This window comes from Crocodylus porosus, unplaced genomic scaffold (assembly GCF_001723895.1).
Source record: "Crocodylus porosus isolate Cpor-Errol unplaced genomic scaffold, CroPor_comp1, whole genome shotgun sequence".
Lineage (NCBI taxonomy): Eukaryota > Metazoa > Chordata > Crocodylia > Crocodylidae > Crocodylus > Crocodylus porosus.
Window position 1 is genome coordinate 31,694,076 of NW_017728906.1, and position 12,805 is coordinate 31,706,880.

General features: G+C 41.4%; 1 protein-coding gene across 1 annotated transcript in view; it reads right to left on the bottom strand.

Moving 5' to 3' along the window:
- ADAMTS5 (ADAM metallopeptidase with thrombospondin type 1 motif 5) overlaps positions 1 to 12,805 on the bottom strand; it is a 75,700-nt gene that overhangs the window by 60,738 nt on the left and 2,157 nt on the right. Inside the window, exon 2 of the mRNA XM_019557105.1 lies at positions 12,052 to 12,798. Coding sequence (XP_019412650.1) covers positions 12,052 to 12,798 — 747 coding nt within the window. The remainder of the gene's footprint in view (positions 1 to 12,051; positions 12,799 to 12,805) is intronic.

Sequence of the window (12,805 nt, forward strand, 5' to 3'; positions counted from 1 at the left end):
TGTGTGTGTGTGTGTGTGTGTCTGTCTGTAATGCTCCTGGGGGGGCGTGGCTCCCGGCAGAGTATGGCTCCAGCCAGTGCTATGTGCAGGGTGAATTGCCCATCAAGGATGATGGTGGGGATGGAGTGCCGCCATGATGGAGGGGACAGAAGTGAAGGAGAGGGAGGAAGAGGGGTGGCGTGGGGCTGGACATGGAGGTGGGGTGGGAATGATGGTGGGGATGAAGCCCTGCCATGATGATAAGGACAGAGAGGATGGATGTGGGGGTGAAGCCAATGCCACTGGTCTCACTGCCCCCAGCCCTGCTCCTTCGAGGTGGCAGCAGCACAGGGTAGTAGTGGTGTGGCACTGGCCTCATCCCCCCTCCGTTCCTGCCATCATTTTTGATGGGCAATTTGCTAGTACTTTACAACGATAGTTTGAGTCTACCATTCAAACTGTATTCCTTCATTCAGATTTCCATTTAAATTGCCCTACTTTTAGGAAGCCTTTTATGATGAATCTATCTAGACATTAAATTAATGGTCTGCATATAGCTGTTAGATGTATACATTCAATAGCTTACTGGTAAGTACCTGTTCTCGCTGAAGTTAATTGAAAGTTCAACATATCAAGCTCATAAAGCAAAAGATTGGACATTTTCTTTGCTGTAATTTTTTTTTTAATTATTAAGGGGATTTTAAATATAAATAAATAAATTGCCAGGATTACAGCAGTGAATTTAGCATTGCAGGGTCAGTGTCTTCATTTCCATAAATCTAAGCACTGGGGACTTTTCTTTTTCCTGTTTACTGAGGGTAGGAAGTGCCTTGGTGATGATCTTTTAGCCTAGTTAACATGTTAGCAGCACTTACTAAATTCCTAGAGCATTCTCATGGGCTATGAACAGATGTTGCATTTGTCTCAGGGGATGTTGCATTTGTCTCATCATTCAGATGTCTGCATCTTTGTCCTGAGTTAAACCCTAAACAGGCTCACAGGATAAGAGGTGCTAACATTTTGTCTTGGGACATTGTGAAGCATGTCCGAACTATTATCCCAGGACTGCATCATTGAATCAATGTCAGAAAAGTGTCAGGCAGGCAAGGTTCTTTGGGCAAATGTGATATCTTTTATTAGACCAACTAGTTGAAAATTGTTTTTTGCGAGCTTTCAGGCACAAACAACCTTCTTGAGGCATAGGGGGAGTCTGCTGGCGTTATGTGTTCTCCATGGTGGAATCAAAGCCAAAATGTAAAATGTAGGTCTGTGAAAATGCAAATGAGTAGCTGTGAGGATCAGAGGGAATGGTAGACAATAGGTGTCAGACCCGGGGGGGAGGGGGAGAAGGCAAGGAGGGAAGGTTGACCGGGTGATAGAATGTATCTGGTGAAGTGTAGAGATGTTAGCTGTCTGGCAGGTGGCAGCCAGGTTATAATGTGTCATAAATCCAATGTCTATATTTAGTCCATGATTTTTGTTTTTTTAATTCAGTAGTGTTTTGTAAATTCCCTTTGAGGATTAGAATTGAGAGATCGGGGAAAGAGTGGTTGTCTTGTGAGAAACTGGCCCCCACATGGAATTGGGTATTCCTGTCTTTGATCGATTTTTTGGAGTATGTTTATTCTGGTACACAGTTGTTGCTTGGTTCCTCCTACATATTTTCTATCTGGGAATTTAGTGTACTAGATGAAATCTTCTTAAAGAGAATCTTACATTCTTAAAGAGATCTTTCCACAACCACCCATCCTAGCCTTTAAACAAGCATTAAATCTCACAAACCTCATTACCAGAATCAAACTTCCTATGGCTCAAAGCACACCAAATGGATCCAGACCATGCCAGGATAAGAAATGTAAAACCTGCCAATGTATCTCCAACACTCCCACATAACTATATCCCACAACAGAATCTTTGCTAGTCCTAGATCTTACACTTACACCTCCAGAAATGTTATGCATCTCATCCAATGCCCTGATAGAAAATATGTGGGAGAAACCAAACAACAACTGCGTACCAGAATGAACACACATTGAAAATGTATCGAAGACAAAAATATGTGAATTACCTGTGAAGGCACACTTCTTACAAGGTAATCACTCTACAGTCTCTTAGTTCCAATACTCAAAGGAAATTTACAAAACACCTTTTGTAGATGAGCCTATGAACTTCACTCATAAATCTACTGGATACAAAAAAATCATGGACTAAATATAGACATAAGAGTTATGAAACATTATAACCTGCCTGCCATTTGATAACCCCAAGTAACCTGTCTGCATTTTACCAGCTACATTCTATCACCAGTTCAACATTCCCCTCTGCCCCCCAGCTCCACCTACCTGTCTCACACTGATTGCCTGTCTCCCATTCCCTCTGATCCTCACTGCTACACATTTGCATTTTCATATTCTTTCATTTTGCATATTGCCTTCGATTCCACCATGGAGAACACATAACACCAGCAGACTCTCCCTATGCCTGAAGTGTTTGTGCCTGAAAGCTTGCAAAGAACAATTTTTCCAACTATTTAGTCAGTCTAACAAAAGATATCACATTTATCCAAAGAACCTTGTCTGCCTGTGTCCCTATACCACCATGGCTGCAACCAACAGCCCTAAAGAAAAGTGTCAGTGCATTCAGCCATTCATTAAACCCCAACTGGAAAGGCAATGTATATACAGGGTGATCCTGGGACTTTTCTGTGGACAAATGCAGGCACAACTTGTCTGTGAACAATTTTTATGTCTGTTCCTAGTCTTAGGCTTACATCAAATAATTTGTTTATATATCACCTCTGAATTTAGCCTATTGAGTTCATACATTTGTCTTACATGCAAAAATGTTGCCACTTTAAACATGGTAACCGTACTATACTAGGTAAAGCACACCAACTGCGATTGCATCTTGCTCAGTATAAAGGTGCTCAAGAGCTAGTCTCACAGGAATGGTAATAAACTGTACTAGAATTAAGCTCTTTTACACATGCTCCGAGAGATGCTCTAATTAAAGTACCTCCACATCGCATGTATCAATGTCCCTGCGCTTAAAAACGGTGGTGGGGGCACTTGAACTAAAACTCATTTGACAAGGTTTAGTTCAAGTTCCCCTGCCACCATTTTAAAGTGGGGAGATGAAGATACATGAAATGCAGGAGGCTGCTGGATTGCGGTAATTACCATGCTCTAGCAGACTTGATTAATCAAATTCGTTCTGAGCGCTGCAATTCCAATGCATTGCAGCAGTTTCTGTGCTCATGGATAGGCAACCATTTGTACTAGTTTAACTACATTGAACCATTATAACTAACCAAGACAGTAAAAAAAAAATTATGTACACCATGCTTAAAAGTGATACTTTGAGGTGATAAAAGCTATATTTTACATTCTGAGAAGGGCAGAGGAAAAGTGAAAATTACGATAACAATAGCCTGGCCTATAAACAGATTTTGCATGCTATTTTTGTTAGGGATGTAATTTCTTTCAATATAGTCATATTGGTAATACTCCTAGTGTAGACACAGTTATGCAGCATGAAGGTATTTTATAATAGTATATCTTATTACTCCTCTCTAACAGGCATAATCTGTACCACTCTTTACACATTTACATAGAAATAACTATCTACATTAGGAGGCTGTACTGCTTTATAAGTAGACAAGACTTTAGACTCCTTAGAATCACCTCTGAAACAGTTTTCAGAAGTTAAATTGTTCTTTAACCCTGTATTTCTTGACAGAGATGTTAACTACAAGACTTCCCTTGATAAATCCTGCCTGAACTGAAGTGATGCAGAGGGACGATGCCATGTTATTTCCATTAATGTCAAGAGTGTTTGCTACAATGTATTAGCGTACTGTTTTAAATATGTATGGGTATCTGCATCTAACAATATCTTGTTACTTTTGACACACCTCTGACATGTCAATATCATGCCATATTGCTAGCTGTGTTTTGTAATATAAAAGACTGCTTCTGGAAATTTAGGAATATTGTCCATACACTGTTCCCAGCGTATTGTGCTGTTGGACTGCATAGACATGGACTTATAGGAAGGGAAGGAATATAACCATAAATCCCCATATGAGACAAAGAAATAAGCAAGAGAGCAACAGAAGTTTTAGATATAAGGAGCAGAACTATGGATATAGGGTTGGGTGATGAACAATATGGGGGTTACTTGAGTCATTTAAGTGATCATTTCTGTAATGCAACAAGTATTGGGCAATGTAGAAGAAGAGTAGTGTGCATGAACGTTGCAGTTCAGTCTGCATACTCCCAGTAAAGAACTAGACGGGAATAGAGAGGTAGGGCAGGACTTGGGAAGCACAGTATGAAAAGTGGAAATGTTGGCTGGTATTAGCCTGCTTGTGGGGTAGTTGTTGGAAATGTGTGGTTAGGAGCTGTCTTTCTACTACAGCTGTAACTGTGGAGCTTGTGTTGGTTAGGTATTAAAGAGGGGAGGATGTGAAAAACAAGTACTCTTTAATTCCTTTCTTCAGCCTTGGGTAACCATGTATGGAGGCCTCTTTTTGTCTTAGGATAATGCCACCACTGTTATCATTAGCATAGGCAGATTTTTACAATCTCATGAGATTCTCAGATCATGATCACAATTTCCTCTCTTTCCCCTTCCTCTCTGTGGATACCCAGATTTGGCCTATATAGTTTATTTCTATTCTACTTCTATATGATGTACATTATGCAGCTTTTGACCTACAAATTGATACTTCCAAGACAGCTGAGCAATTGCAGTGCTTTCATACCCTTTTCTCTTAACTACATACCCATTCCCTAATTATAGAGGTTTTTTCAGTAGCACAACTTGGACCTATATTATTTTAAACCTATCTGCTTATGTTTCTGCTGATTGAAACCTGGTAGGACAAATTTTGTCTTTGTCTTAAACCTCCTGCACCACACTGGCCATGAAAACTTAGTTACCAGGATTAATAACAACATTCTTAGCTTCCCTAGACAGTCTCAGAAACAACCTCAGAGGCTCCTAAAGGAAAGTTTCTGGGAGTACATTAAAAGTTTTTATAGGCCACAAAAAGTTTTTTTTTTTTAAATCAGGCCCTAACCTAATGATGTAATCTAATAAATCTATGTGAATCTCTTCAATTTTTCAAACTGCTAACAAAGCACTAAAAAAGCCAGGACTGAGATTGTATTTTTAAAATACCTTCCAATCATTATTTCTCCATGATGTGCTTTTTCTTGTAGAAACTTAAGTACCCATTCATATCTGTCTAATTTTGTCTGACCTTTTACTCACTTAATTATCTCCATATAGTGGTGGAAACTTCTGAGCATAAATGTTTCTTGATGTTTGTAAAAGAAGAATTCAGAGTCTGGCCTTTGATCTAAACCACAGGAGTTTCAGAATAGAAGAATCAATAGGAAATGCATTTGCTGTACAGGAGACAATAGATGCTAATCCTTAAAGTCTGGCAAAGGAAAGAGTTTGGAAAAATGAGCTTTACATCATATGATCAGTAGTTAATTAGACAGCTCTTTAAAGGCCAAGATTTTTTGGCATTCTTGAAGTGAATCAAGACTGCTTGGCCTTTTGCCATGTAGAAATGGCATTATTGTGAATGAAGATAACGTAGAGGCTCCCTATTTGATGCTATTTACTTATACAACTTGGAATTCTTTAATTGGAGAAGAGGGGCTCAACACTGGCCATACACTAATCTTCAGATTTTGAACTTTGACATTTGATTAGTGTTCTAGGGCTAAATCCAAATAAAGGATTTAGGCCACCTAACCACAAAACTGCAATCCTGAAATGCCCCGCTTATATACTGCTTAACCCTGGGGCACTCTGAGTGCTTTGGGACATTATGCCAGATGATCACTGTGTGAGGGAGTTGTTCATGCACTTTTAAGAACAGACCAGACAAGCACTTGTACAGGATGGTTTAGACAGGGGTGATCCTGCCTTGAGCAGGGGAGTTGGACTAGTGATTCCAAACTCCATAGACAGCTTAGAATCAGACAGTTTGTAGCTGAAATTGTTCTAAGCACCTGAACATTCTGCTTTTGTAGACACCAGATGTGGTTCAGTTTTCATAGGGCTCAGCAACCCAGCAGTTAGCTCATAACCAATCCTGGTTGGAATCCAGAAGTAGGCATTCCTTCTTCTACATCCCCTAAAGGATCCGGATACAAGAGGTGTTCTCTGAGCACACCTAATGCATATGGACAAGTTGAGGCTCCACAAAATGTAGTTGTGGCTAACACTTTCTTTTAAATCATGGTTATGGGCAACACCTCTCTTATACAATATCGTAGTAGTTAGATCATTTGACCAAGATCTGGAATAACCAGTTTCCAGACCCTCCTCCAGCTGAGGGGGTTCAAACCACCTTTCGTCTCCTCGGATAGTACCTTATCCACCAGATGGTAGGCCATGCTGAATGGGGCACTTTCTCCCTGTCCTATTGGAGCTGTACTATTGTGCAGAAAAAAATTCTCCAGATTTACTAAGAGAGAAGCACAGAAAAAGCTTGTCTCTAACTCCAGCAGTCAGGTGATAATTAGGGAGTTGTGCATAACTGCAAAAGTATTGTGGAATACTGCAACACTTTTCTCATATCCACAAAACATTGTTCCCCCCCCATGTCATTTTCTAAACAAAACATACTATATTCATATGAAGGTCAATGGAGCCACTCTGCAGCTGAGAAGGACAGCAAATGCTATAATTTCTCTAGCATAATAAAGATCATTTACATTCAACATAATACATCAAGATCCCCTGCAGATATACTGCTGGCATTTGGCACGATGACAATATGACAATACAACCTCTGGCTTACTACAAAGGAGGGTACTTTGGATGAGACAGTAAAGTTTAAAAAAAAAAGAAAAAAAGAAAAAAAGAAAAAAAAAGAAATAACCTGAGCCAAAGAAAGCATGTGCTTCACCCAATGAAATTATCATCTATTGAGTTGAGATAATCCAATCCTTGCTGTTCAATTTCAACAGCACTGTCAGCTTGATAGTTAAATTGAACCACATATGCAGGGCCCATATAATTGCTGTGTGGAAAAGGGCAGGGCTGCCGCCTTTGACTCTAATGTGAACTTTTTTTCTAAGAGCCAGTGATGATGGTACTATCACTCGCTATACTAACCAGTACTTATGAAAGACTTGTTCATGTTCTGATTGTCTGTATCTGCTGTGAGAAATATCTATTTGAGTTTTCACATGGTTCAGAGTGGAAAGAAAGGAAGATAATTTGATTTTATCCAACTGTTTTCAGTAGTTTGCTTTTAACTTAGCTTAGGTCATGAGTAAAGTAGATTTGTGGGATTTTAGGGGACACTTGCTAAAAAAGTAAAAAAATAGTACTGATTCAAGTACATTTTAGAAGCTACTTCCAACAACTATTTGCATTGCAACACACGTCTGGAGTACGTTGTTTGTGTTAATAAGCAGTGCAGACACAGAAAAGTGAATTATTTCCAAAGTCACAGAATTAGTCATAAATGACAGAGAGATAAACAAATTAGATTAATGTTTAACGTTGATGTTACTCTATTCAAGTCAATGGAGTTATACCAAGGATGAGTCCAACACAAAAATTTAAAATTCTAGTCACAGAGGTGGTTAGCCTTTTTAGTCTGAAGTAGGCAAGAATAGGGTAAGTCAACCAGACAACATGAAATATAGAAAGATCCATTACTAACTTTGCTTTGTGGCTGGGTCTCTAAGGGTATGTCTATATGTGCAATTAATGCAACTGAAAGAACTCTGGTGCAGTCTGAGCTAGTGGAAACTAATTTAACTGTCTACACACGTGTTTAAGAGCAGTAATTTACTCTGTCATCGGACAGTACTTGTGTCTGATGGGACTATATGATGGTGCAGTAAATAAGTCTACATCAACCTAATTGCCACATACATGTATACACTGATGCTTTACTGTACAGCAAATTAGTCTACTGTGCAGTAAAGCACACATGTAGATGGGCCCTGACTAGATTAGTCTGGTGACACCTTAGAGTAACTGGCTCAGAGAGTCATGGCTTTTGTAAGTGACAACCTACCTCATTAGGTGCTATGCAAATAGAAAGTATAGCATCTGATGAAGTAAACTATTGCCTACAAAAGCTCATGTCCTTCAGTTAGTCTCTGAGGTGTCACCAAACTGTAGTCTGAGACTCAGTCACAAAGTAACTAAAGACAATAATGTAACTCTCTGCATTGCATGTTACCTGCCTGAATGAGATGTCCTGAATAACTGGATAGGAGATTACATTCTGTTATAATCTTTCTATTATATTTTTGAACCAAATGAAGGAGCAAATTATGGCATTTGTTCTATTAGGATTAATTCAGCTAAGGGGCCTAACTCCGAAGACCTTGTCAGACAAGTCTCACTGATAAAATACCTGTCTTTGATCCACATTAAGGCAGATTTTCACAAATGACTATCTAGATTAAAGTCAGGTCTGCCTGCAATGGTTTATATATTAATCTCTTTTGCTATACAGCAGAGTTTGTTTTGAAGTATTTATCAAATTAAATATGGATAATAGCAAAATGTTAATTGCTTTTTTAATCAGGATTCACTGTGAGTTCTGCTTAGAAATAGATCACATAAGCACTAGGAATAATAACAATACACTCCACTGCTACTGATTCTACATAGAAGGAAAGTCCTTGGTGCCTTCAATCATGTAAGCCTTAATCTGTCTTTAAATAAAGAAATTGCAATGTAAAAGAGAGGAAAGCATCTGGGAAAGATTCTTGAAAGTACTTTTGAATTCAAACAAAATCAGTCACCTTTAAAAGTTGTTGCAGTTTGAGGTAACATAACTTCCAGTACAAATGTCATTCCAGAAGGAAGCTAAGTATTATGCTGGAGATCTATATAGCAATATGCATGCTTAGTTCAGCTCTGACTATGCATAAAGAGTTACTTACAGTTTGGGAAATGTGTTAGTTTGATAGATGATTTGCAAATATTATTCTGTTGACACACAGACACAAAGTTCAAGCAGGCCTCAGTTAGTAAACAGGGATGGAAAATGTACCTCACACATTTACTCCATGCCTGAAAAACAAACCATTTAGAAGATGACATCTGGAGTCACAAAAATTAACACAGCACTGTTCAGAGCCCATCAAAACATGGAGCCATGGTTTAGCGTCTAGTTGCTAAGCAACCTACTTCATACATTCAAAACACAGTTGTAAAAGTTGGATCTTCCTGCCAATTGCTGCTACTTCTCACTGAAAAACTAAACTGGAAAAATATCTTTCTTTGGGTTAAAAAACTAACTGCTTTCTAGGAGATGTGTTTCATCTGCCTTTTCATTCTTCAGCTCATTGTCAAGTTTACATTGTAATATATGAATGGATTCATTTTGAACATTCAAATGCCATCAGATTAAAGTGGCATGTATCTTTCACTGAATGTGTAGAAATGCACATAGTGAGAACTAACTGTTAGCTAACCAAAATATCATCTTTTCCTAAGCCAAACATATCTCTGATTTGACCTTCATGATTTCAAAATCTAGGGCCAGATCCTGTGATTCATCCCCCAGTGATGCATTAAAGAAATCTGCACTGATTTACTCTGAGGATCTGACCATTGCTCAACTGTGTCAAAAATATGCACCAAACGACCTACAGCCTATGCTTTTTCTTACAACATATTTATTAAATAACACTGCAAACTACTTTTCCATATGATGCCTATTGCCTAATGTATTACACCTATATTCTTACAGTAAGAAGTAAAATTGTAATGAGACCACAGGAACTACGAAATGTTACTCTCTTTCTTTGAAATGTTCATCGATAGCATTTAGAGCCAGATTTTAGCACTGTTAACTTATGTTTGAAGGAATAAGCTCTACACATGGAGTGAAGGTTTGTCTACAGATGAAGGGTTGCAGTATTTTTGCTTTTGCCATGATGGGCCAGGAAATGACACAGGCAAAGGTCTTTAGTGATGTCTTTTATTGAACCACCTGCATAACTAGGAGAGCTTATAGGGCAAGTTTTCAGGCATCAATTGCCCCAATACTTGTCCAACAGCTTTCCTAGCTACCCAGTTGGTCCAATAAAAGATGCCTACAAATGGAGTTACTTTACAATCCGCTTTGAAAGTGGAGTAAGGTAATTAGGAATCCTTATTTTGGAATGAGTGTGTCCGCAAAAGGTGCTTTTTAGGAATAGCAAATGTCCATTAAATTCTGAATTAACTTGCAGGGGTAGGTAAGTCCTTAGCTATTTTTCAAGGAGGTCTGGTTTGGCATTCATTTTAAAGTTTAAGTCTACAATCTGCAATTCTTATTCAGTGGAACCTGGTCAAGCCCCACTGGAATGAATGAGAGTGGCAATGGAAAGATTTTGACCTAGTTAATAAACTAACCATAAAAAAATGACATTTATAGTAAAAAGCAAGAAGATTCTGACAGGATCTAGCAGTCCTTGTTGCCCAGCACCACCACTGTTATCATGGCCTTCCTTCCTTCAGATTATAATTGCTCAAGTGACTGTAAAAAATAAGAGTTTACAGAGCTTTTAACAAAGATGATGGGTGAGATTAAACTGCTGCAGAGGTAGCCTGCAATGCAAGTACCGGATGACCAAAACACAGTCTAATGTTTCAAGTATTTAGAGCTGTAAAAGTAAGCCAGGCTTCATTTTGCCCCTCCCCTCTGGAGCAACTCCTTCCACAAACCATGCAAAGCATCCTTTTTGGCAGGCTCCTATGCTGTAGCTGAGCAAGAGAAAACTCAAACAAACGGAAAGTCATGCAGTTACTCTTTTCTTTCTTAGAAAAAAACACAAAACCACCAAAAGGGATAGTCTTACAGAAGAACCTCATTGCATAAATTCTGCCACATGTCCACTGGAGAAATGCCCCTTAATGACCTCTGGCAATGCAATTAAGTAAGACACACAGATCTGCAAGTATGAGACTAGCATGATCAGGCCTGTAATTAATTAGGAGAACCCATTTTTCATGGGGTGGATAGGAAGGTAGCATGTCCCTCTCTACAAACCCAATGGACTTAGTTTTTGTGGCTTTGTTTTTCTGTTGTTTATATTTATTTCCTATTCTTGAACCACAAGTGTTGTCACCTTCCAGCCTTAGCGACACTGGTCTTTCATGCTGGGGACACCACGTTAACTTACACCAGTTAAACAGGAAAGGCGTATGTTCTTTAAAATGTTCTCTACCAGTTCAGTCAAATTTTCTAACCTCAGTGGGTCAAGTCCATTCCTAGATTAATTTGATTATTTACAGGGACTATCCACAAATGGTAGAAGCTCCACAGCAATTAAAAAGGATGTGTGAAACAACACACTTCGAAAGGAAGAAATGTAATCACCCACGGGGAGATATTAGATGGTTGCAGTCTGGTTCCTAGTGGCTATGTGTCTAGGTCAAACAAGTTAACAGTATCCCTCAACACTGGCAGTCTCTAGTCACCAGACTCCTGGGACCTGAATAACAGGGAGTGTTGTAGGTCAGGGGAAAGTGAAAGGACAGATGCCCTAAAGAAACTTGTGAAACACTTTAATGAAAGGAGCACCACTCATAACTTGGACAGGAGTCATCTGAAAAAGTCCCCATGATGGTGTTGGTGTTGTTGGTGTTGAAGCAACAGGTGTTGTGGTGAGTATGGTGAGCCAAATGAGTGTGGTGTCTCATGCATCTCAGTTTTGGAGCCAGCCTTCCTTGCACCCCTTTCTCACTTCCTCTCCTTATGGGTGGGAGTTGTGGGAGACACTTGAAACCACAGCATGTGAAAGGAAGCAGTGACATCTCCCAGGTGGAGATAAATGAAATGGTCTCAGTCTGCTCCTTAAGTGGGCCATGGAGGGTCAGCACAGACCAGAAACACACATGCTGGGTGGGGGTAGACTGTGAAGGGCAGAAGGAAAGGGAAGACTGAAGACAGGAAGTACAGGGGGAAATGAAATGGGGCAAGAGAGGAAGGAGAGGCAGTCGGGGTGGCAACTGACAGAGGGAAGGAGAGTGGCCTCCGCTGACCTACCTCCCTGGTGAAGAGGTGGGTGGCACCCATGGACCTACCTCCCTGGTGAAGAGGATGGCGGCATCGTAGTGCTCGTCATGGTCGTCCTCCAGCGGGTTGTGCTGGTGCTGCCACTTGCAGAAGTTCTTGAGCGTGGTGGCAGCATTCTTGGTGACCTCCAGCCCCTTGTCCTTCTCACCCAGCACCACCACCTTCACCACGGCCAGCCGGATGTGGTTCTCGATGCTGGCATGCCCGTAGAGGCGCGAGGCGATGGTGGCCAGGGTCAGCAAGTAGTGCTGGAGGCCCTTGCCGTACTTCTTGGCCATGGAGTCGTCGGCCACCAGGAGAAGCTCCACTTGGCGCGCCCGGGACACAGAGCGCCGCCTCCGGCTGCCCCTCGCCCGCTCCGGGGCAGGCACGTCCCTGCTCTGCCTCTGCCCCTGCGGCGGGGGGTCGTGGGTCTCGCAGCTGGGGCGAGCGGGCAGCGCCTGGAAGCTGAAGCGGTCCCTGACGAAGAGGTGCGGGACCTGGGTCGCCCCGGGCGAGTAGGGGCGCTGCTGCCCTGCATCCCGCGCCCCCAGCAGGGGCTTCACGGTGTAGCGGGCGTGCCCCACGGCGAAGTAGCCGGCCAGGCCCCCGCACACGTCGAAGACGGCCAGGGAGCGGGGGCTGCGGTCCACCGTGCCGCGGTAGGAGCAGCGCGCCCGCGGCCCCGGCGCCTCATCCCGCTCCAGGTCCAGCAGGAAGCGCCGCCCGGCCGCCTGCAGGCTGTAGCCCGCGCGCCCGCCCCCGGCGTACAGCCGCTGGATG